Source organism: Rhea americana, unplaced genomic scaffold, assembly GCF_003343005.1.
Source record: "Rhea americana isolate MKP2758 unplaced genomic scaffold, rheAme1 scaffold_4, whole genome shotgun sequence".
In the NCBI taxonomy this organism is placed as follows: Eukaryota; Metazoa; Chordata; class Aves; order Rheiformes; family Rheidae; genus Rhea; species Rhea americana.
Window position 1 is genome coordinate 3,052,694 of NW_028186534.1, and position 23,417 is coordinate 3,076,110.

Below are 23,417 nucleotides of genomic sequence, written 5' to 3' on the forward strand. Positions count from 1 at the left end.
CTATTYTACTAATTACTAAATTTCTGCTGCTAATAGAGTCTCCTGGACTTGGGTATTGTATGAGTTGATGTTAAACAGTCATGTTAAAACTCAGAAGTGATTAATTGACTGAAAGTAATTTTTAAATTTTTTTCAAGCTCAGATCTCTGTCACTTGTTTAAATCCAGGCTTGGATTGTTTTTAAGGTGATAAATCCGGTCCTCTCACTTAGGCTTTTGTGTTGCTCTCTTGGGTAGAGTCTGATCCATTGATGTTGTGGTAGGTGGGTATACCTTACAAGCAGTTGGTATGCGTCATGTTAAAGTTTTCAACCATATATCCAATTTTATGAATTGACTGGGGGAAAAAAAAAATCCTTCCAGTCTCACCATGTTCTGTGGATGCAGAGAGGTTGGGAGGAAGCACCTGTGTAGTCTGTGCCTGTCAGTGATTCTCTGCATATTTTGAATGTGCCTACTTGACGTGAGTTTCTCCATCTGGTTCATTTTCATACTTCTGTTTAAAAATGCAAACTGTGTAGTTTTTATGCTTGGCACAGGAAAGAGGCGCCCTCTCCAGGCCCTTTTAGGGGACTGATATTCTGGAAATGGAAAACAATGTTTAAGTGCTTTATGGTGTAGGAAACAGTCATTTTTATTAACTCTTTCTGGTTTCTACTATTAAGCAGAGTTACAGGCATGGGCTCATCTCACCAGAGACTCTGGGTGTTCTCATGTCAAAGTAACTGGATCCTTTTCAGGTCTCAAAGACTTTTTTATGCATCCGAGAAAAGCCTGGAGGAACCATCATAATTGTGCCTTCTTCAGGGCCAAAAGCTGRCTAAGATAAAAGTATTCTTCTTTCTCTTGCTGAAACGTTCTTTTGCAAGTTCACCAGAGGGATATGTCCTCGTTCAGATCATTTTGATTTTAAGACTTGGTAGGATGAGCGATGTTACAGTCTCAGGAACAACAGAAGTCAAGGTTCAACTTGGTCACACAGCTCCTTTCATTTAAAGTGAGCATATTTCGTTTCCTGTTATTACAAAACATTGGGAAATGCTTCAGTGTTGAACTAGACTAGGTAAAATTTTGTTTATTAAGTTGTTAAGTAGTACTAGATTTGTGCCTGGGAGAAGAGAGAAATTAGGTGGGACAAATGCCTCTTTTTCCATRGGTATTTTGAAGTGTCTGTGTGTTGCAGACTCAAATCTTAGTTAATCATAGGTGATGGCGTAGAAATGGCTTCCTAAAGCAACACGTATCTGTTTCCTGACTTGCATCTGCTGGCATTGCAGTGGCTTTTCAGCTGTGAAAGAGCACCTGTCTTGTTCTACTTCATAGACATATTACTAGCTAAAGTAAGACTCCACAATAKCTCTTACTGACAGTGATCTACAAAGCAGAATGCTGTGACTTTTTCTCCCACTCCACCCAATTGTAGAATCTCCATGTTGACTTGGAAACTGAGTCAATTTAATAGAGAAATTGCTGATTGCATATGAATAGGAAAGCTCAAGATATCACTGTTAGTTTTTCCACCTGAGTGGAATGGTACTAAGTGCTTCAAAATGTAATTTTGGACTCCTTGCAACATCTTTTTTCTTTATGAAGATAAATGTAATGCCTCTGTGAAATCTAGAAATAATGAGTTCGTTTAAAGAGATATCTTTCTTGCAGTCATACTCTATTTTTTTTTATTTATTTATTACTAGCATCTTGGGATATTATGGCTGAAAACATTGAGCCTAATTTAATAATTGTGGTCTGTTGAGAGGGACAGGATTGTTTGTTTCCTGCAGTTTGGATACTGAGAAGAGACTAATCAGTTTAACTTTGCCAAATCTTTGTTTCTTTTTCTAGTTTTCACATACTAGCATTATGCCTCAATATTTAGTTGGCAAAAGATGCGGGGGAATAGCTTTCAAATCTGTTCAGTTGACAAACCTTTTCTCTCTTATCTGACTAAATAAGGGTTTTGAGCTCAAACTAGTTAATGTTCCTATCTGCCAGCACACATGCATGATTTCAATTTTGTTTTATCTTTAAATAAATTTTAAAAAGTATTGGAAACTGCCGTCATTTTTACAAAATACGGACTTCAAAGAAACACAGTGATATCTAAGTTGTTTGTTGAGATGTATATTGTGTTGCTTGGGAAGTTTCAAATACCAAGACATGGAAAGACTATCTCCTTATGCTGCTCCAGATGTTCAGAGAATGACAGGCCCCAGAGCTATGAGGTCTAAGATGACAATCCATTCCAGAGTTGGAAAGCGTGCCCACTTTGCAGCTAATTTCTTCAACTGAGTTGGTACTGATTTCCAAGCCGTTTCTATTCCTTGAAGTTAGAACCACCTTTCTTTGCTTCTTTTTATAGTCCACCACGCATTAAAGATGAACCAGATGATGATGGTTTTTATGTTCCTCCCAAAGAGGACTCCAAACTCCTAAAGAGACCTCGAGAAGATGATGAGTAAGTGACCTGAATGTTAGGATATTTGCCTTTAGTTTAAAAAGAGAACTTCGGGGGAGTGGGTGGGATTTCAGGTCCTTCAATTCAGACTGGTTCAGATGTAGGCCTGGATCTGCGATCAGGCTTTTTAGTTGTTACAGATTTTCTTGAGSAGGACAAGGATGGTATTTGTGCTGTCTGTAGAAAAAAAATATCATTACCTGCTTCTACACAGGATATCATGTCTTTTGCAGTGCTCGTAAATAAAAATAAATAAATAAACCAGAAAGTAGAAGAAAACCGCACAGACCAGGTCTATAAAACATAAATCTGAGCAAGTGAGATATTAGTGCTAGCTCAGTGGTTGCAGTAGTTTCTATCGGGTGAGGAAATGGCTGCAAAGGAGRAAGAAAATGCGCTGTCAGCCTGATTTCATTTTGCCTGTGCTACTTCGCATGATTCCCCTTTAAAAGGATCTAAATAAGTTGTGGCTGAGGATTTTTGACTCTAAATCAAAAGAAAAATACATGTGACATTTGCCCTCTATATAGTAGCCTGCTCTGTAAAATAAAAACCTGGTTATATCCTGCTGTGTTCTGTCACCATCTCTGTGTATCAAACTCTTTAGATATTGTTATTCTATTACCTTATTACTAGTCTGGAATTAAAGGCTTGAAAGAGGTTTTCCTTGTGTGTGTGTGTGTTTGTTTTTTAACTATAGTGGCATTCTATTCCTRTGTGGAGCTTCTCAGTTTCCAAGAGATGGGTGTGATATCTTTTGTGTAATCACTATAATCATTTGTTCCTTTCTGATAAGTTTTTGTGACCTTCCATCTCATGCCTGCAGTGGAAAGATTAAGAATTTAGCAGCAGTGAATTTATTTTGCCATTTTTTAAACTAGTGGGGATGCAAAAAGTAGGCCTTGTGGGTGGGTCTCAGACTCGTGTCCCCAAAAGGGAGCAGGAAGGGGGCACTGGTAAGATTTTCTGATTTTTTTCCATTGTAGTTACTGGACAGCTGCTAATGCTTTTGAACTGGTTCTTCACTGAGGAAGATTTTTGCTTCTGGTATCCATGACTTTTGGAGGGGTATTTGCAGTAATAAGTTAGTTTTCTAGATTATTTTTAGACTGTCTTGCTGGGGAGCAATTATTCAGCCTTCAGTGTGAGGGGGAATAAATATATATTCTTTAGAGATTAAACAAGGTGGAAGTATTACGAATTTGTACATACAGGTGCGCACACACTTCGTATATGTATGACTTTTCATTAGCTATTCTTTTCTCTCTTAGTGCTGAGTATAAACCCAAGAAAATAAAAACAGAAGACATCAAAAAGGCAAAGAAAAGGAAACAAGAGGAGGAAGAGGTAACATGAAGGACAAGTTTATTTCTGGGATCAGGAAAAGGAAGGCTGACAATTCAGTGTTAAATTATGTAGAGCAGGGAATCTGATGCAAGAGGAAGGAGTCAGAGGCTTTGTAGTCAATACCTCTGTGCACGACAAAAGCTGTATGTGGTAGAWCCACCCCTATGCTGTGAGTTGATGTTTGAGTTATGATGTATGAAAAGTCAGGAGAACTTTYTCTCCTCCACTCAACACAGCGGATGGAGATGATGCCTTCCAGACATGAACTTCTAGCCTATTCCAGAGAATTCACAATCTTTCTACTAAGGATCCCTCAAAGGGTAGAGGAGCCTTGCTAGCAGCATCTGGTAATTGCACAGATGATGTAGCGCAGTTCAGAGACAGAAGAGTTGAAACCTAGATTAGCTGCCATAAAGCAGCCTAAAGCTTTTACATGAAGCCTAGGATGGGAATTTCTTTGGAAAGGGACTTGGAGAACAGAAGTTAGACATAATTTGGGACTAATGAACTAGGTTCCACATCTACCAGTGAAGATATCCATGTGAAACACCTGCTGCAATGGTTAATCCCCTAGCGCTTATTAAAAGTCTCTACAGTAAGCATATACTGGTACATTCCCAAAAGCACTCTCACAGTGGAGTGTGTTCTGTATCGCTTGCCAAAATAGATGTACTATTACAGATTAAGGAGGGCATTTCTATAACTGAGCAATCATGTTACTGTGACCCTCACTCACAGCTTAACAGGTGAGCTGGGGTAACTCACTGACTGTCTGTGTGCTTAGCATGTCCCACTTGTTAGGAGAAGTTGGCTTAGAACTTTAAAGTAAGACCATCAGAGGACTTTGACTTGATAGGATGATCTAAGAGCACATTTATGTAGTTAGGCTACAGTAATTCAGTTGTTCGTGATCAAACTAATGTATCCCAAGAGAGATCTTTTTAGTTTTAAATCATCTTTGACAAGAGAGAGTAGCTTTGTCTAACAGTTATTCCGCATTTTGCAGGACAACAAAGCCAAGAAGGCTAAGAGCAAAGATAAGAAAGTCCCAGAAGGGGACAAGAAAAAGAAGCCGAAAAAAGAAGAGGAACAAAAATGGAAATGGTAAATATATATCAGTGCTACAGACTATTCCCTTATACCTGGACTTTCCTTCCGTTACCTCTCATCCTGACTGATTAAGTAAACGTACATGGCCTTCTCTTCTCTTGACGCATAAAGATTTGTGTTCTGAGTAGTTGGCTTACTTTTTGATAGGTTCTAAATATCTTATTTGATACATTCATCCTCTGACCTAAAAGTGAACTAGCTTTTTTTCTATACCTAGGGTAAGAAATAAGAAGTTCCTTATTGTCACTAGAATGTGGATACTACCTGTAATGATCAGATCTCACATTGCTGTGCCCAGAGCTTGCCCCTTGTTGATGTTTCTCGGAGCAATATGAAAACTTGTGGGTTAGGGTATCAGCAGGAATGTATAAATGCAGTAGATGTCTTAACTGGTATGGTTCTTAAAGCTGGCTTATACTAGCAAAGTAAGTGACCACCTTTTTTTATTTGAGTTGGGTGCCAACTGTGTACCTCACAAAACTGCTCCTGTTTCAGGCACAAGAATGAAAGTTGATTCAGTTGTTGACCAATTAAGCTTGAATTGTTTGGAAATTAAATTTCAAAAATAAATTTTGAATGGGAAGCATTTTCTTTCCCACACAGGATTCTAAAGTAGCATCGTTGAGTAAATGGGATCTTGCTTTCACTGACACGTGTGGTTTTAGAACCTTTTTAAAATAAATTTGAAACTTTGTCTTTCATGCAGAAGATAGACTTGTGCTCACCAGTTGTGCTCTCTGTAAGAAACCAGCTGGATTTTCCTCTTTTCAACTATCCTCAATAATGTAAACTAATTTTACCCCTAGGTTTGCAGAGATAKATGTATATTTTGAATACTTTTATACTTCCCTCCATTTAATGCAGCAGGGCTTCAAGTGGAAACATGTTTTCCTCACTCCTCTGATCTCCTGTAGTGTATTTTTTTTTGATCTTTTGGGGATGATATTTTTTTCCCTCAGAAGAAACTGAGGCTGTTTTTAATAGATCTGTAGTGTGAGGAAATAACTTTGCAATCTTCCAGATCCTTTTGGGTTCAGTCTCTTAACTCCCTTATTGCTTTTACTATCATCTTAAAAAAAGGGGGGGGGGCAAAAAACTCCATAATGTTTATAGTCTTTAAATATTTCCCTTTGATTGCCACAACTTCCTCACATAGAATATTGACACTTGTCTATTTTTGTGTTTGTATGCTTTCTTATAAATGTAGTTTTCAGGTTCTTCCTTATAAATATCCTAGGGTTTTTTCTTTTTTTTTTTTTTTTTTTTTTTTTTCTCTTTCAATTGACTTCTTGATCCCTTTAACAACATATTTTATGGACTTTGACATTAAAAAAACTGCTGGGGCATGAAGAAATAGGGAGCTACAGTAGGTTGGTTTTGTCTCAGCAGACCTTACTGGTTCTGTCTAAAACTTATTATTCTGTTATCACAGCTCCTTTTTATTGTAGTCCATATCCTTCAACAGCAAACCTTTACTGGCAAGCCATACAATTCTTCCCTCACCTGCCTTGGCAGCACAATCCCAGGTAGCTATGCTAAGCTCTGCAGTTTGTGCTGACTGTTGAGAAAAACTGCCTTTGAAAGCGTATTTTGCAAAATCTGGCAGCATCCTTCTGCTGATGTTCCTATCGTCCATCTGTGGCTTTGTATAGCATGTCTTTGCTGGACAAGGTTTCATCTCCGTGTAGCACTCCAATTGCATCTCTTTAGGGCATTTTATATTCCATCTGAGTCAATTTTCTGAAAGTCTGTTTAGTTGTTTTTGGCTGCTTTCTCAAGTGCTTGTTGCCTTGAGCATTTTAATCCTCACATATGGGAATGCTTGATGCTAGACATTCCCAAGGCACTGGCCTTGTTCATCACCATGTGGAGGTCTTTAGAGGTCACTTTCACACTCTTGTCAGTGTGTGAAGAATATGTGATCCAGAAGTATATCTTATGAGCACTTCTCCCACTCTGTGCTATAATAAGTTCATTTCCTTGAAGTAACAAAGACCTGAGGCGTATTCTGGTCTCTAAGAAGCTTTTACATTTTCATTCCACACAAAAAAAAAAAAAAAAAAAACCTCACCAGCTCTACCTTCTTGAGCCACTCTGGCATTCTTTAGGACAGGTTTGGTGTGGGACTTAATCAGGAAACCTGTACCACTGCTGAGGAACACAGCAGGTGGTATTGGGAGTCATCTGTGATCTTTTTGTGGTGAACTTTGATATCTATGGGCTGCTGAACATGGGCTTAGAAATTACAACAGGGTTCTGATGTTTACTGTAGCCCTCCCAATGGGCACAACATGCTTCAGCTATCTGTTTAAACAGTTATCTTTCTAGTTCTCCTTTTGCAAGCTTCCTTATTAAGAGAATAGAACAGATAGGAGAACAGAATTTCCCATCAAGTAAATAGTAGGATGGCCAACTGAAAAAATGAGGGGGATAGGGGAACTGAAAAAGCAGAAATGACAAATCTGTCCTGTAAAGCAGTGGTTACTGCAAATGAGATCCACTTCTTTCATTTTACTGAAATAAAAATATTCTATGTTAGAGAAGTGGGTGTTTGAGGAGGTTGGGTTTGTTTTGCTGTAAGGAGTTACTGGGTGTAAGAACTTAGACCAATGTTTGACAAAATATTTATATTTTTAGCTTTCAGTTGATTTAGAAAATAATCATTAGGAATGTAAATATGTGGGATCTAAACTTCAGATGTCAATATTACAAGTTCTTATCTCAACATGTTTCATTCAAGCTCTCCTCCCAAACAAGGACTGATAATCAATCAGACCCACTGACATGTTAGATTTTGCATTTTGCCCATAAAGATACTGCATTTAAAACCTTTATCAAAGGTGATGACTTTCTAGCTGTAGCTATGTCCCATATGACTGTTGCTTTTCAGTGTTGCCTGTATGTCAACAATTTATGAAGCGTTTTGAGTACTTCTCCTTCTTGGAGAAGCTCTTCTCTCTATATAATGCTTGTCTTCTGTGCAGTGACCCTGTTATCTAATTAGAAATGAAGTAATCAATATTTATTTGTGCATCACACTTCTTGGAATGTATCATGTACATGCACATCTTTTCTAACTTGCAGTTGCACCTAGGATAAAACTGCTTATCAGGCTGAYGCTAGAGGAAAAAGAATTGGCTTAGGCAAGCTTATGCTTTTTTTTATTGTCATGGCTGTTCAACAGAGTTGTCTAGGCAGTTCAGAGATTGAGTAGTGTGACAGGTTGATGGTCTTCCAGTTGATTAAACATTGAAGTAAAATAGCCTGTCTCAGCAGGGAATCCTGTGCCAGCAGCATGTAGCAGTAAAGTTCTAGTAATCGTGGAAGTGTAGAGGCAGGGAAAGAGTGCGCATTCCATGATTTGGGGACAGAGTATTGGGAACTRGGGGAGGGAAACTGGCCCTTTTCTCTACAAATACACTGATGACCCTGTGAGTTTTGTTCAGTTGGAATATGGGATTGATGGGACCTACTTTGCCATTTTATGATAGCTAATACCTGATTTGCGAAGTGTTACTGTAGAGGTGCTTTAAGGCAAGTATGCTTTTTTCCTTTGCTGCTTTTCTTTCTTCCAAATATGCTTTTATTACCCAAAGAATAGATATGAAATTAAAATGGCAGAGCAGGCTTTAGTATTTCTCTTTCAGACAGGTGGGTTCTCATTTAGGTCATAATTGAATTTCTATTTCATTATTTGCTCTTAATGGGATACCTGTCCRCACCTGAAAGCAGCTGTGTAACTTACTGGAATTGCTTAGCTTTGCTAAGAAGGCATCCTGGACCTGACTGATACTAGATCACAGCTGACTCTGGTTAGGTATGATCCTAGCTGCTTTACAAGRTTTACTTAATTTTTCTAAGTTCTCACCTTTTTCAGCTATGTATTTTTGCATTTATCTGAGAGGAGCAGCAAGTGGAAGATGACAAGTCTGGTATCATCAGATATCTGCAATGCAAGGTGTTCAAATTGCTAAAATTATATCGATTCATATTACTGTCTCTTGAAGGTGGGAAGAAGAGCGCTACCCTGAAGGCATTAAGTGGAAGTTCCTAGAGCACAAAGGTCCTGTATTTGCTCCACCATATGAACCACTGCCTGAAAATGTCAAGTTTTACTATGATGGTGAGTTTCTATTGAATAAATTTATATTTATGGGTTTCTATTGACTGAGAAAAGAAATTAATATTAGGCAGTTGTGGCATTCTTCTGAGATCTCAAGGGATGAGGAGGTGGTTGGCTTAAAAAGTTCCTCAACAGCTAAGAAAAAGAAGAATCTTTAGAAGGAAGAGGAAGGCCTGATGAATTTGGTGAATTTATTTCATGTGGATATGAACCTGTTCTCCCACTATTATGGTGGTAAAATCTCTCAGCTTACTTAACTATGAGAGTGTCGCATACCTGAGAGTGGCAGTGTATAACTGGTACAGTCCGTAATTATAGCTGATCAACTGGTCATCTTTAGGCTTGCTTTCCCCCCCCCCCAGTCTTACAAATTGTAACTTTGTCATCTGTGATGAAATTCGTGACCACTTGGTTGGTATGATGGGGATAAAAGACAACAGAATTTTAATACAGATGCTTAGGATCTTGTAGGATTGCATGGGGTCAGCCTGGCCCGAGGACACAGCCCTTATGTGTAACTYGAGGTCGCACCCACCAGCCGTTACGCGTGGTAGAACTAATTGGCGTGGGATTCTAATATGCTGGGCTGACTGGTTGTTAGAGGCTAATGTGGAAGGGATTATATGATGTGATGCCTGCTGGAGACTGGACTTGATGACCCACGTGTTTCCTTTTAGTCCTGTGATCTTGTTAAATGAAGGATCAAATTAACCCAGGATTAAATTAAGTGGGAGGCATTTGAGTGGATGAAAACATAATTTTTGATGAAGGGGGCATCTGTGCCTGGAACTATTCCAGAAGCTACATGTTGTTTTCATGTGACATGGCATGCTTTTAAATACTGAGGAATAGGTAGGATTCTTTCAGTGATAATGTAGTAAGATAAATGTATCATATCCTATTAAAGACTATCTCTAAACAAGTAGCTCTGTGATCAAGGTTGCCTGGTTTCCTACAGGCTTTTGTCTTGATGTTAGATGAAAGCTTGATGCAAAGTTGGTGGAAATTTTTCCTCTATTCCAAAGCATATAAGATACCTCTCCTGGAGCCTGGAGAAGGGGAGGGGTGAATTTACGCTATAACTATCCCTTCAGTGCAGGCAGTAATAAGCTTCTGTCCTATCTAGCCATCTATTTCATAAAGTCTAGAGGAAGTGCAGGGTTTTTGCAGCCTCTGTGATCGAAATCAACCAATAAGCTCAAAAATTGCAGAGGAGGGGGTGGGATTCTGACAGACAAAGCGATCGCGTAAGTCTGCCTTGAGAAACTAGGCTAAAAATCGGATGTCTGATTTACCCAGCAGCTGCTGAGAGCTGCAGTCTGTGCTCACAAGGCGTTGTCTAATTTCAAGATTATCCGAGGATGATTTGTAGAGTCCAATAATCACGCTGGGGCGAGCCAGCCAGCTGCCAGGCTGCCGGCTCTCACYGGAGGAATCCATCCCTTGCCTCGTGATTGCGTTGCAGTAAGAGTGCCTGCTCCTATCTAACGTAATGACTGCCTGAGCTATTGTTAGAGCTTACAGCACGGACTCGGAAGGGAGCTTAAAATGCCAAAGCCATCCAATAGGGCTGGGATATATGCTCGAGTGACTGTGGTTAAACAAGCTACTACTCTTACTGTAAAGACAGTTTGAACTTGCATGTTTTTTGTAGATAGAGCAAGTTAAGAATATACGTGATGGCATTTGTCTTTGAGTCAYGGCAGGGTGATCTCTTCTGCTTACATGTCCCTTGGTTGCTGTCTGATTTTGARCTTTTAAGTCAGGTACCTAATGTTCAATACTCTGGAAAAACTTTCATCTGTTTTTTAAAAGATATAGGCTTATCACTGAGAGCCTTTTCAAACCTTTGGGAAAAAAGGAAATTAAATYCAATGAAATCTACTCTAAAGCAATTAGATAAAGATGATTGGTGAGCATGTACTGCTGTTCTGCAAATTGGAAGCAACTTTAGTCAGTTTAGCCCTATAAAGTGGTACTAACTCATAGCGTCTTTCAGGCTAGACTTGCAGCCTGGAAAAAGTGTTTCCCTTGCTGTCTCTTCCTTCCCCTACTTCCTGTTTTAAGCAAACAAATGCTGTATTTTAGGTTGCAGTTTTAAAATTGGCAGAGTTACTGTTGCTTTAATTTGTAATGTGGGATATTTTCAGATCTTTGCAACCTTTTGCTAAATTCTGCTTTACAAGGCTTTATAGATCTTAAAGCTTTATATATAAATACCTGTGTTATAATTTTGGAGATGATGTAACTTGTTTTTAAACATGTAGTAATTCAAAAGTACTGCAGCTTTTTTTCAGTAGCTTAAAATGAACTGCAGCACTTCTTGCATTGACTTTTTGTGCAGTAAAACTGACAAGTTAAAAAAAAAAAAAAGAAAAAAAAGAAAAAAAAAAATCCCCAGGTGCTGACTCTCTGCCAGCCTACTGGGAGTCTAAGTATTCCTCGCAACTAGCTGTAGATGTGAGGTGCATGCAAAATCCTTCGCAGAGATCACTGACACCTTACATGTCATCAAGAATGAGRTCTGGACTAAAAAGGCACACTTGATGCAAATGTTAGATGTTGAATCCACAGCTTCAATGTTGCAGCACCCTCTTTTCCCCTTGTCTTCAAAAATCTTTGCAGCAATTTCACTTTGTACAGCAGTCTTGCAGATAAGCTGAAATGTGACCTTCTTTCGTTCGTTGAAAGATCAGTCTTACATATGACTGGCTTTCGAGTATGATTTGGGGACACAGAAGTGCATTCACATGATAAAGGCCTCAACGATTAGCAGAATTCTTACACAATTCCCTGTAGTGAAGGGGAATTAAATGTTTGGCATTGCTTTCAGCCTATTTGTGGTGTATGTATAGTGAGGACTCTTCCTGGCCAGAAATAGCTAAAGGCTGGAAGAGGTGTTCCAAAGCTGTGTCTGTGGGTAGAAGAGAAATATGGAGTTGGTGTTTCATATGTCTGAGTTCTGGAATATGAAATATAATACAACTGTTTGCATTTTCCACTTCAAACAAGAGTATCTCCCCAGGCACATAGGCGTCGCTGGGAGGCCTCAACATAGGGCTTCCCACAGGAGGCCTTTTCCCCTTCCTGCCGTGCATCTCTGACCTGTCTCACRTTGGACTGGTATTGCTGTTTCTAATACTTGGATTCCAGGGGAATCTTTTTTTCAAAATGTGTGATGAAAGTCAAGCAGTTGTGCTCTTGTATTTCCTTTGCCTGTCAAATAACATCTTTGTGAAAAACTTTTTCTGTGGTAAAAGTATAGTGTCTTTTAAAGTAGTTACTATTGCTTCTTTCTGGCTTCAGTTCCTAAGTTTATCCTRTATTTTAAAAAGAAAACCTCTCTTTGTAGGTAAAGTCATGAAGCTGAGCACCAAAGCAGAAGAAGTTGCCACATTCTTTGCAAAAATGCTTGATCATGAATACACTACAAAGGAGATCTTCAGGAAAAACTTTTTCAAAGATTGGAGAAAGGTATGCTTGTAGTCCTGGGCTGGAATGACCACAGACATGACTGGTGTCTTCTCAGTGCTAGGCRGTGAAAAGGGACTACTGTTCCATACATAGGCAGGTTAGCTTGTGGCAACTTAAAGCTGTCTCAGATCTTAACTGTGAAGTTTCTGTGTTATCCTAAGCTYCACCAGGAAGGGTCTTATCATAAATACCTTCTTAAACCAACAAATATCAGACTTTTGCAAACCGCAGTTGCCTGTCATAACCTTTTGGGGTATAGCTAATCTAATTCCTATATGCACTGTTGAAAGGCCATCTATGTTAGAAGGAAGCCCCTTCCAAAGACCTGCAGAGCCAGAACTTCACCTCAGTTGACTTACCATGCTGTGAAATCGAACCTTTAGAACAGCTAAATCAAACCTTCAAAATAGCTGATGCAATTTTTTTAAAGATTTCTAGATTTCTTCACCAACCCTCAATAATCTCAACCAGTGTTCAGTGGGAGAGCRCTTTGAGAGGTGTTGTGGCACTGCACGGTGGTCACAGAGATCAGGTTGCTAGAAGACAAGCATCCTGTGTGCTCTGCTTCTTGTCCTTTTCTCTTTGATCTTGTCTAGARTCATCATGTGCAAGAATATGGGAGCTTTGGGAGGTTTACTGKAAGAACCTATCCATTGTTCGTGTATAAACTGTCTTAGGCAAGGTACGCTCTGTTATGCCTGTGTGAAAGCTTAAAGCACTATTTTCTTTCTGCAAGGAAATGACCTCTGAAGAGAAGAGCACTATCACCAGCCTCAGCAAATGTGACTTCACCCACATGAGCCAGTATTTCAAAGCTCAGTCGGAAGCTAGGAAACAGATGTCCAAGGAGGAGAAACAGGTACCAAAGGGAATTCTAGGAGACTTTTTAAAATGCTTAGCTGGCTTGTAAACATMTCTATGTAATCATTCCTCTGTCTGCCTTGCCATTGGTAGGTCAGCTGTTACTAACTTTATTAGTTTTGTGTTAATTGTTGGAATTTTTTGGTGCATAGCTCAGCTAGGGCAAAGCACTGTGTTTACACTTGAAAAATATATTGATAGCTCTARGGCTCCTATCCGACTTGAGAAAATAAATAGAACTGGAGGTGATTTCCATGTGGGAGAGTAGTTACTTGTGTAAGGGCTGCATCCCTGCCCAATAATGAGCAGTGGCTACTCAGTTAAGCTGCTAATGATAGATTTTCATTTTGATAGCTCCTTGAGTTTGGAAGGCAAAATTGGTAATGGTGAAAGAGATGTAGTGAAGACATTTGTGAATAAAATATATAGAAAGCAGATTTTAAATGTTAGATCTCCATTCAATGCAGTTTTATCACTAAAAAAGATTTTTCCTGTTTGCAGTTTGTGAGGAGAGTAGATAACCTTTAGATGAGTGTTTGGAGAGTTGTTCTAACAAGAGCCAGAAATTAGCCCTGCGTTCTCAGTTAGTCTTTTGCAATACTGCTGTAATTCTGCTTGGAGTGAGGCCTGTAGCTGCCTGGAGACACGTCTTTGGGGGCAGAAGGATCCCACCAGAGTAGAAAGATTGTGTCTTAGTGTTTCATTTGTTAAATGTGAGTGAATCTTCCCCAGTTCGCATCATGAACTGTGTTCCAGCAGAACAGAAGTGGCTTTTTCTGTTGGTTTCTTTAGCTGGTGTATCAGTGTGTTTGTCAGTCAGATCCTTGATGGTTTAATTTATGCTGCAATGATTTTATTTTTCTTAGCCTTTTTTTTGGTGGGATCGGGGTGGAGGTGTATTATTAGAGTTCAAGCACAGAAGTATGCAGTGAAATCTTAGCWCTTTTGTAGTTATGAGACCAGTTTCAACTTCTGAAGTGATTTGCTGACACAGGMTTGACATGCCTTGAGCAGCAGACTGAAGCCATTCCTCTACCTGCTTTCTGAGTTCAAACACAGAAGTGTGTGTGTGGGGGGGGTGTGACTTTTTTGTTGTTTGCTTTTTTTTAAACAACAAGATGTAAAGTCCAGTGGACTTCAAAGGCTGGCTTGGCATGGGGGGGAGGGGGCTGAAGATAAAGCAGCTGAACTATGATGGGGCTGCTGTACTTAGACTGCTCTTATTGCTGTGATATATGGATAGAGGTGAATGAAGTGAACTCTACTCCAAAATCATAGGCATCTTCAACTGCCCTAGTCTGTTTCTCTCAAGTTTAAGATTTAAGTGTTTTTGTGTCTCTTTACCATTTCCTGTTTGTTTTTGCTGCTTGCTTTTTATGAATTCTTTTCTGGACAGTCTTCTCTTCCTGAGTTTTGAGTATAGCATTTAGCAGGATGGAGACGTTTGAGCTGAGTTTTCAGTGTTAATTTAGTGCAAATATTAAGTTTTTCTTAAGTCTTGGCATGCAGAGATATGTAGTGGTGTTGAGCAATTACATCATTTTTACTTTTGGGTTTTCCCAGAAAATCAAAGAGGAGAATGAGCGGCTATTGAAGGAGTATGGATATTGTGTGATGGACAACCACAAGGAGAGGATTGCCAACTTCAAGATTGAACCCCCAGGTCTCTTCCGAGGACGTGGGAACCATCCCAAAATGGGCATGTTGAAGAGGCGCATCATGCCAGAAGACATCATCATTAATTGCAGCAAGTGAGCTTTGGGTGCACTCTTTTTTCTGATTAGCTGKTTTTTTTTTCCTGCATAGCTTGATATCCAAGCTCTTAGAAATACATGTGTTGCTTATCTTAGACATACAAGGATTGGAGAAACAAGACTACCATGGACTTTATGTAAAGCATTTTCAATGTATTTTCTTCCCCATCCCTACTGTCTGCATCTGCTGAAATTCAATCTTTCCTGTTAGCATTGCCAAAAATGAATTTCCTTCTAGGTAGGTTGTCCTACTTAATCTTCCTTGATGTTGAAGGCCAAGATTTGGTGGACTTCTCCCCAGTCCTGTCCTGATATGTGTAGCTATTGAAGCATCCACAAATCAGAGCTTATCTTAGCTCATGTGTTCAGATCTACARTTGAATTCTTTAGCAGACGTTATAGCAGTTACATTTCTGATCTTTGAGTGTTCAATTTGAGTCATTTGATCTCCTACTTGGGCAATATGCAGTTACTTTGTCTCAGTTTTCTTCCCTGAGCTTATTATGTCTTGGTGTTTGTTATTTCTCTCTATCCTGATACTGTGGAAGTCTCTTACAGAGTTTTTTGGTTTTTGWTTGTTTTTTTTCTGTGTTTTCTAACTACACAGGGATTCAAAGATCCCTGCTCCTCCGCCAGGACACAAATGGAAAGAGGTCCGGCATGATAACAAGGTCACCTGGCTGGTTTCATGGACTGAGAACATCCAAGGTTCTATCAAGTACATCATGTTGAATCCTAGCTCAAGAATTAAGGTAAAGGTCTATTAAAAGATTTCTTACTGGCTTTGTCTCCTGGAAGGAAATTCAGATGTTGAGTAGAACAGTGATAATGATTAAAGCTGTACTGCTATTTCATCTTCCACTGTTGACTGAAAATCGTAGGAAAATCTCTGTGTTTCTCTTCCCCCTTGGAAGAATGGGGGGGGCAGCAGTGGGAAAAAATGCAACTGTTGCACRGGAGAGTAGTGGAAATCTGTTACAATAATGCTTTTCAATAAATTTATTTTTATCATTCATAGTAGGAGTTTGTTACTCTCTAATCCTAAAAGGAAGTATTTTATCCAAAAGTGAACTTGTTCTGGTGGACGCTTTAACTGCTTTCAGCACTAACTTCCCCTGACTTATTGTGTGCTGAAGTTCTAACCATAGGCCACTAATTAATTGTTATGAAGTTAAAAATGTAGCCAGGTTAMTGGCTGAGAAGACTGAGGAATTCATGATTAAGGAGAACAAATCCTGTTGTGGAAGCAAGTAGCTGGTCAGTGATCAGTCCCATGAAAGTAATGATGAACCCTTTGACAGATAAGTAGACTTCAGTTTTGGGGGTAAAATTTAAGTTCCTATAAAACCATTTGAGAGATTTTTCCTATATTGGAAATGAGATGTTTGCCCTACAAGTGTAGAGAGTCTTTGTCCTTTGGAATTCATGGCTTTTTTGATACGACTTGAATATATAATAATGAACTGTTGATGTTGCTTTTGCATCTTACATTTGTCTAATTACACAGTTGAAAACGAGCATCTGCAGAGGAAACCATTTTTACGTTGAGCATGGAACGCATGAAATGTCTTTTCTGTGTGTGTGTGTGTGTGTGTGTGTGTGTGTGTGTTGTGGTTAATTTTTTTTTTCTTGGCACTTTTGTACAACAGGACCATTCCTTGTATGCAGAGTTGACATGCCCCAAGAAGTAGATCAGAGCTGGTCCTCTGCCTGTTTTTTGATGCTGACTCTGTTCCAACTTTCTCTTCAGGGTGAGAAGGACTGGCAGAAGTATGAGACGGCTCGGAGGTTGAAGAAGTGCGTAGATAAAATTCGAAATCAGTATCGAGAAGACTGGAAATCCAAAGAGATGAAAGTACGGCAGAGGGCTGTGGCGCTGTACTTCATTGATAAAGTAAGGCTCGTTTCCCAGCACGCTCTCTTTCCTTTCCTGTTCTGCAGGGAGTACTCAGGACTGCTGAGTGTCTGAATTGAGTCCCATTACTAAGGTATCTYGAGGCTTCCTGGTGGGCAGACTCCTTTCTCCCTTTCCTTCTCATTACCTGGAAATTCAAAGCAATAAACTATTGTACTGAACGTGGCTATTTCAGGAAGCACAGTTTTTTGCTCGGGCAAAATTCATGACCTGTTTCTAAAACATCCCAGTTGGATTACTGGGAATTTTATGTGGGCCTTTGGTCTCCAGCTGTTTCAGTTTTTGTGTTGGGAGTTTCTGCTATTTTGTCTCCCCTTAGTTTGGGGTCACAGTCATAAGATCCATAATTATGCTATTTGCTCTTCCCACAGAATAAAGATTGCAGTTGTACTGATGTATTTAAGCTATTCAAAACTAATTCTCAAGAGAGCTGTTGCCCTGCTACTATATGGCTTCTTAACCAACCAAATTGATAGCTTCTGTTGGATTTAAATTGTAGAAGTTTGATTTGAATAATTGGGTTTCGTATGAACACTTCAGGTTTTCTTCAAAAATTAGAGATTGGTTTAGCCAGTATTGTTAATACACTTTTTTTTTAATGCAGCCTAGTACAGCCTTTAGATGATTTATATATGCCAGAAAGTGTCATGCACTGTATAAAGTGTATTTCTTTAGCATATAATAAAGAGCAACTGATGAACTTTGTATCAGATTGAATTCACATGGAAATTGATTTGATTTAAAAAAAAAAAAAGCAGATTTTTTTTTAAACGATTTTCATTAATCCGTCAGAACTATCTTAAAGCTTGAATTACTTAAGAGAAAGTCAGTAAAACATCTTGCATTAAACCTTACCTCAATTTTTTGTTTTTGTTTTGTTTAAGGGATTTTGGTAGATTGGCTTTGGTGTAGGCTTATTTAAAGCATGTTTAATGAGAACTTGAGGAGTTTTTATTGATATCAGAATTTTTGAATGTCAGTTCTAGCCACTCAAGTACATTTTCTGTATTTTTTTTTCTTTTCTGTGGCCTTGGACGTGGGAATTCCATTGCATTTCTTTGTGCCTCAAACTATTTTCATGCTTTCCTCAGTAACTAGTTTTTCATACCTCTCCTTCTCAGAGATGTTAAAAAAGCATTTTTGAATGTTCTTTGTAGAGTCATTCATGGGAATTACTGATTGATGATGCTAAACTCAAAACCAAATGGGGCAGAAGGGACACCCTGAGTATAGGCTACTGTCCAGAAGTTTCTACTATCTGTACATTACCAGGATGTTTTGAAATGCTTACCTCTCTTCTTCATCTAAATGTAGCTTGCTCTCAGAGCTGGTAATGAAAAAGAAGAAGGAGAGACAGCTGACACYGTGGGCTGCTGCTCTCTCAGAGTAGAACATATCAAGCTGCATCCTGAACTGGATGGCCAGGAATACGTGGTTGAGTTTGATTTCCTCGGTAAAGACTCCATCCGATACTACAACAAAGTCCCTGTTGAGAAGAGGGTAAGGCATCTCCACAAACAAATCAACAGACTGTATAGCAGAAAAATGTGGTGGATYCAGTCCTAGTAGCAATAACTGGATGCTTTGTCAGTGATCAGATATCTAGCCAGAAAATAAGTCAGCTAATACTCTTCCCATTTTACTGGCCATGCCTTGAGAATGGAATAAGGCTGCTGCTGTTATGATATAACCCAGTACTGTGGTGTTTAGTCATTTTACTGCTGCTCTTTCCTGTTGTCTAAGTGCTAACAGCTGGCATAACATAATTGTAACAGCTATGTTAAATGAGTTCCTTGGGTCCTGTTCTGGTCAGCAGAGTTGGTTTTGTCACCTGTAGGTGGTAGACTTCTAGGCACAAATGACAAATAATAGCATAAAAGGCTTTGAGTTTATATCCAACACTGTTGGTAGAGTAGCAGTTAGTATCATGCAAGTCCAAATCTCTTCTCTATCATGATGTTTTGGTTTGTTGGAGCTGTGCCCTTGCTGCARTATATCCTGGTTCTGGTTATTCCAGAGCACACAGTAGATAGCCATGTTTTTAAGTCATATCTGTCTACTAACCAATACTTCTTACCCAGGCGACATTGTTTCCTTTATTTTTGTCCTCCATGGGTTTCACATCTGCTGTGATGGAAAGCTCATCCATCAATGTCAACTGGAGGAGCCTGTCTAGGAGGACTTTGTTTTTGTGGGTGTAACAGAGCTTTGCATCTGGTCCACAGTTCTGCATTTAGCTCTATGTTAAATACCATGTGTATAATACTGCAGTAATTGTGATGACAAACAGCAATAAATGTTGACCTCTTGGGGAACAAAATAAATGAAAGAAGCGCTATGGCCTCTGTAGAAGTGTGTGTGTGCTGGAATTCTAGCTGTCCTATTTTTAAAGAAAAAAAAAATCTGTTTAAATTTATTGGCATTGGTCTCTCAGTGTTTGTTCTTCAGTACTTACAATGAAATTGATTGTTGTGGAGCTAGGAATCTTTGTATATTAGGTGTCTCTATAGAAGAAGAATGTGTGTTGATGAGAAGCTRGGAATTGGGAATTTGAAAAACATAGAGCTTGGATCTGTGGTAGCTGTGTAATCAAGAGGCTTTGATTATTCCCCCTACCCCAATGATACTTGCTTGTGGTGGAACTGTATGAAAAAACACAGCAGTGAGAAGGGTTGGCTTTTAATTGCTTCACTCCGTGGAAAAATTGCTCAGGGGTCTCTGGAGTAATGCTGGAGAGTAAGGGGAAAATGCCAGATTTGGAGTCTTTTTCTTTGTTAGGCAGCTAAGCCAGAGCAAAAGCAAGTCTGTTGCAATCTTACCGAGAAGATAAGGATAAATGGCATTAAATGCCTAAGACTCCTTTTGCTGAGAAGGAACCTTCAGCACAAGTGTTACCTTCAGAGATAAGTGTTTGCCTGTTGGCAAACTGCATTCAGCTTCTTCCTAACTGCTGCCTGAAAACAGATTTAAACTGGCATCTTGGAAGGGAGACCTCCTTAGGTGTAACTGCTTCACAGCACTGTCCAGTCTGTGTGCCTTAGACATGGGGATTCTTTTCTTGCAGGTATTTAAGAATCTTCAGCTGTTCATGGAGAATAAGCAGCCAGAAGATGACCTCTTTGATCGCCTCAATGTAAGCGCATAATGGTGAGGGGGACAGTGGACACACTCCCTCTGAACCAGGCAATAGCTGTCGCCCTGCTCCAGAAATAGTGTCTGTGGCATTTTTTTTTTCAGAGCTGGCCTGAATGGCCTAGAGGCAGTGAGTCTGTCTCCAGTTAGTATCCATATTGTTCACTGTGCCTGCAGGCTCCTGAAGTGACAGGCCTTGGTCGTGGGGAACCTGGCTGGCTCTGTCTTGGGGAGGTTTCTTTTYAGAGACCAAAGATGATTGTGTAAGGTGACATTTTTGTCAGATGCCATCCCTGACTGCACGTTTGGCTCTGTGGGAGCACTGTGGTGATTTAGGCATCTCCCCTGGGGTGAGACAGGCTCACTTCCACCTATTGGGAACCAGAAGCACCACACTGGAAAGTTTTTTGGCCATTCATAGTACTTATACAGATCTAACCCTTTTTGTTTCTTTGTTCACTTTTCCTGTGGTTTCAGTGAAAATGTGGCCATTRGGTGTTAGATTTGAGTACACTAGCCAGAGTTTAGATGAGAGCTGCATGTCTTCATCAACAATGTGTCCAGAAACTTCACAAATGCTGTCRCTGATTCTAGTGCTAACTGTCATCTGCTTTCTGCTTCCTTAGACTAGTATCTTAAATAAACATCTTCAAGACCTTATGGAGGGACTGACAGCCAAGGTATTCCGTACTTACAACGCCTCCATCACGCTACAACAGCAGCTCAAGGAGCTCACTAACCGTAAGTCCTGTCTTTGCAACTGTGGTGGGTGTAGGGGAATGGATCTCATCCTGCAATATAGCGCTGGCTGCTTTGGCTTAGTGTCAAGTATTCGATCTCTATGATATTTCCTGCTTGCTGTTCTCACAGTGTAAATGTCAGACAGCTAAGGTCTGATCAAAACTACTGCAAGATAGTCTTTTGGAAGTAGATGGGGTAGTGCAGAGTTGACTGGTGGGCATATTGAAGTGTGCATGCTAGGGCGTGCCTGGTTTTTACCAAATCTCTCATTTGTTTCCTGGCTGCTCATTCACAATCCACGTGTTGAGCACTGGTAATTTGTACTTTGATCTACTTTACAAAGCAGGCACATCTCTTCCTGTTTGTGGAGGGGCCTGTGAAGCTCAACAGTGTCTAGAGTTATGTGGTCCTATTGTCCCCTGCTCAGAGTRTGGATGTACCTCTCTAGTGAGTGGCAGGTGGTGCCTTTGTTGCTACTGAAGGAAGTGGTCCACAGGGAGTTAGGGTCCAGGGTGGAAGTAGGCAGGCTCTTAGTGCTGTGGTTAGAGTGTAGCACGGAGATTAGGCCATCAGGAAAAGTCGTTTCTCCTGTGACTGGGAGCTGGCAGAGTCAGCTGGACACTGGCTGGGGCTGTTAAGCACTAGAGGACACCACTTGTTTACCTTCTCTTTGTAATTCACAGCGGATGACAACATCCCAGCAAAGATCCTTTCCTATAACCGTGCCAACAGAGCGGTTGCCATTTTGTGTAACCACCAGAGGGCTCCACCGAAGACCTTTGAAAAGTCCATGATGAATCTGCAGACCAAGGTACCCCCACCTGGCTTTTTGTTGGGGCAGGGCTCAAAGTTCTGCATCCAGGACTTGCATTTCCTTTCACTTCGAGTAAAACAGAAGGGGAGCCAGCTTTTCCCTGTCAGGATTTGGTTAGTGCCATATCAGAGATGGGCCTACTTGGAAAGGAAGACTCTGGAAGTGTAATATTGAGCTGAAAGTGCTGCCTTTCAGTCTGAGTCGTCTTTTACTCCTAGAGACCAAGACCAGACCCTTTTTAGCTGCCCTTTGTTTGACAGATGACCAGCAGCATGTTTTGCTGCTATTAAAACTTAAGCTCCTCGGCCTGTAGCTCTATCTTGTGTCCCCATAAAGAAACAGGAATGGGCATTCACTCCTGTTACAGGAATCGCAGACCACTGTCAGTGCAGGCTGTGTACGTGGTACATTACGCCCCTCTGACCTGACCTCTTCCTTTGCAGATTGTTTCTGGTGAAGGCCATGAGGTGCAAAAGGGCTAGGTCTGTTCCTGGTCTGGCTTTAGAATAACCTTCACAATAAGGACTTTTGGTTTGGCACTGCAGTGACCCCTGCTTCTGTAACACCTAACATGGCTGCCTCCACCCTAGATGTTAGAGCTTGGGGGAAGTTTAAGGGGAGTGGTTGAAGGAGCTGCAAAATGCTAAATCTCCCTGAATCCTAAGCTTACCAGAAGAGAGCTGCCTGAACCCTTATCAGCTTTCAGTGGGTAAGATTTGGGGCAAGAACTGATGCCCGCTGAGGGAACATGGATCATCCTTCTGTGGTACCATCAGGGAGCTTGTACTGATGGGAGAAAGTAGAGATGGACAAGCAGGCTGTACAGACTGTTGRCTAGTCTCAGGCCATGCCAGTCCCTTACCCTGCTTGGGTATAGCTCTGTGTGAAGACTCCCAGTGGCTCTCTCCCAACTGCTACCTTATCTTTGCAACTGTTTGGGCTTTGTTTCTTCAAGGGAACGTGTTTCCCTGCATTAGGTCCCACAGCACATTGAAAGGCCAGTGGCCTCATTGTTTTGTAGAAGTGGTTCTGAGCCCTGCTAGCTTCTGATCATGGTCACAGACTCTCAGTCGCTGGGTAATGCTGCACAAGGGTGATGGCCACAGTTGTCTGCTGGTTGTTCACAGTGCTGCCCTCTGGTTTTACCTCTCCTAGATTGATGCCAAGAAGGAACAGTTAGCTGATGCCAGGAGAGAACTGAAAAGCGCCAAAGCTGATGCCAAGGTCCGGAGGGATGAGAAGTCTAAAAAGTAAGGCTGGTGTTACTAGGCTGTGCAATGCTCCCAGTATTGTCAGCTCCAGTGATTCTTCAGCACTGTCTTCTGCTTCCCTAGCCAGTGATCCAAGAGAGCTGGGAAGACCTTGCCTTCTGGTCCCCTCTTTGCCCTGTGTGTGAAGTAGCAGCCTTCAAGCTAAGGAGCATAGAGGGGGCCCAACATRGCAGCTTCTGATGTGGTCACTAGCATCAGTCTCTGCTGTGCCTTCCAGCCCTCTGAGCTGAGCACCAGCCAATGGTATAGTAACCACCCTGCTACCCAGGACCAAGCAGAGTAATGGATCAAGTGTGCAGCATCCTCAGCTTTATGGGGAGCCAGGAAGCTGAGAATTAGAAAATGCAAAAGCATTTTGGAGCACTTCCACTATTGGAAGCCCAAGGTTGCAGACATTGTACACAGACTGTGTGTGCGCTCT

General features: G+C 40.5%; 1 protein-coding gene across 1 annotated transcript in view; it reads left to right on the top strand.

Moving 5' to 3' along the window:
- Positions 1-23,417, top strand: part of TOP1 (DNA topoisomerase I) — a 68,720-nt gene that overhangs the window by 42,945 nt on the left and 2,358 nt on the right. Inside the window, exons 6-19 of the mRNA XM_085313939.1 lie at positions 2,359-2,454; positions 3,726-3,801; positions 4,808-4,905; positions 8,919-9,034; positions 12,387-12,508; positions 13,245-13,367; positions 14,933-15,120; positions 15,731-15,875; positions 16,874-17,017; positions 18,353-18,538; positions 20,103-20,171; positions 20,797-20,911; positions 21,595-21,722; positions 22,881-22,975. Of these exons, the coding sequence (XP_085170065.1) occupies positions 2,359-2,454; positions 3,726-3,801; positions 4,808-4,905; positions 8,919-9,034; positions 12,387-12,508; positions 13,245-13,367; positions 14,933-15,120; positions 15,731-15,875; positions 16,874-17,017; positions 18,353-18,538; positions 20,103-20,171; positions 20,797-20,911; positions 21,595-21,722; positions 22,881-22,975 (1,701 nt within the window). The remainder of the gene's footprint in view (positions 1-2,358; positions 2,455-3,725; positions 3,802-4,807; positions 4,906-8,918; positions 9,035-12,386; positions 12,509-13,244; positions 13,368-14,932; positions 15,121-15,730; positions 15,876-16,873; positions 17,018-18,352; positions 18,539-20,102; positions 20,172-20,796; positions 20,912-21,594; positions 21,723-22,880; positions 22,976-23,417) is intronic.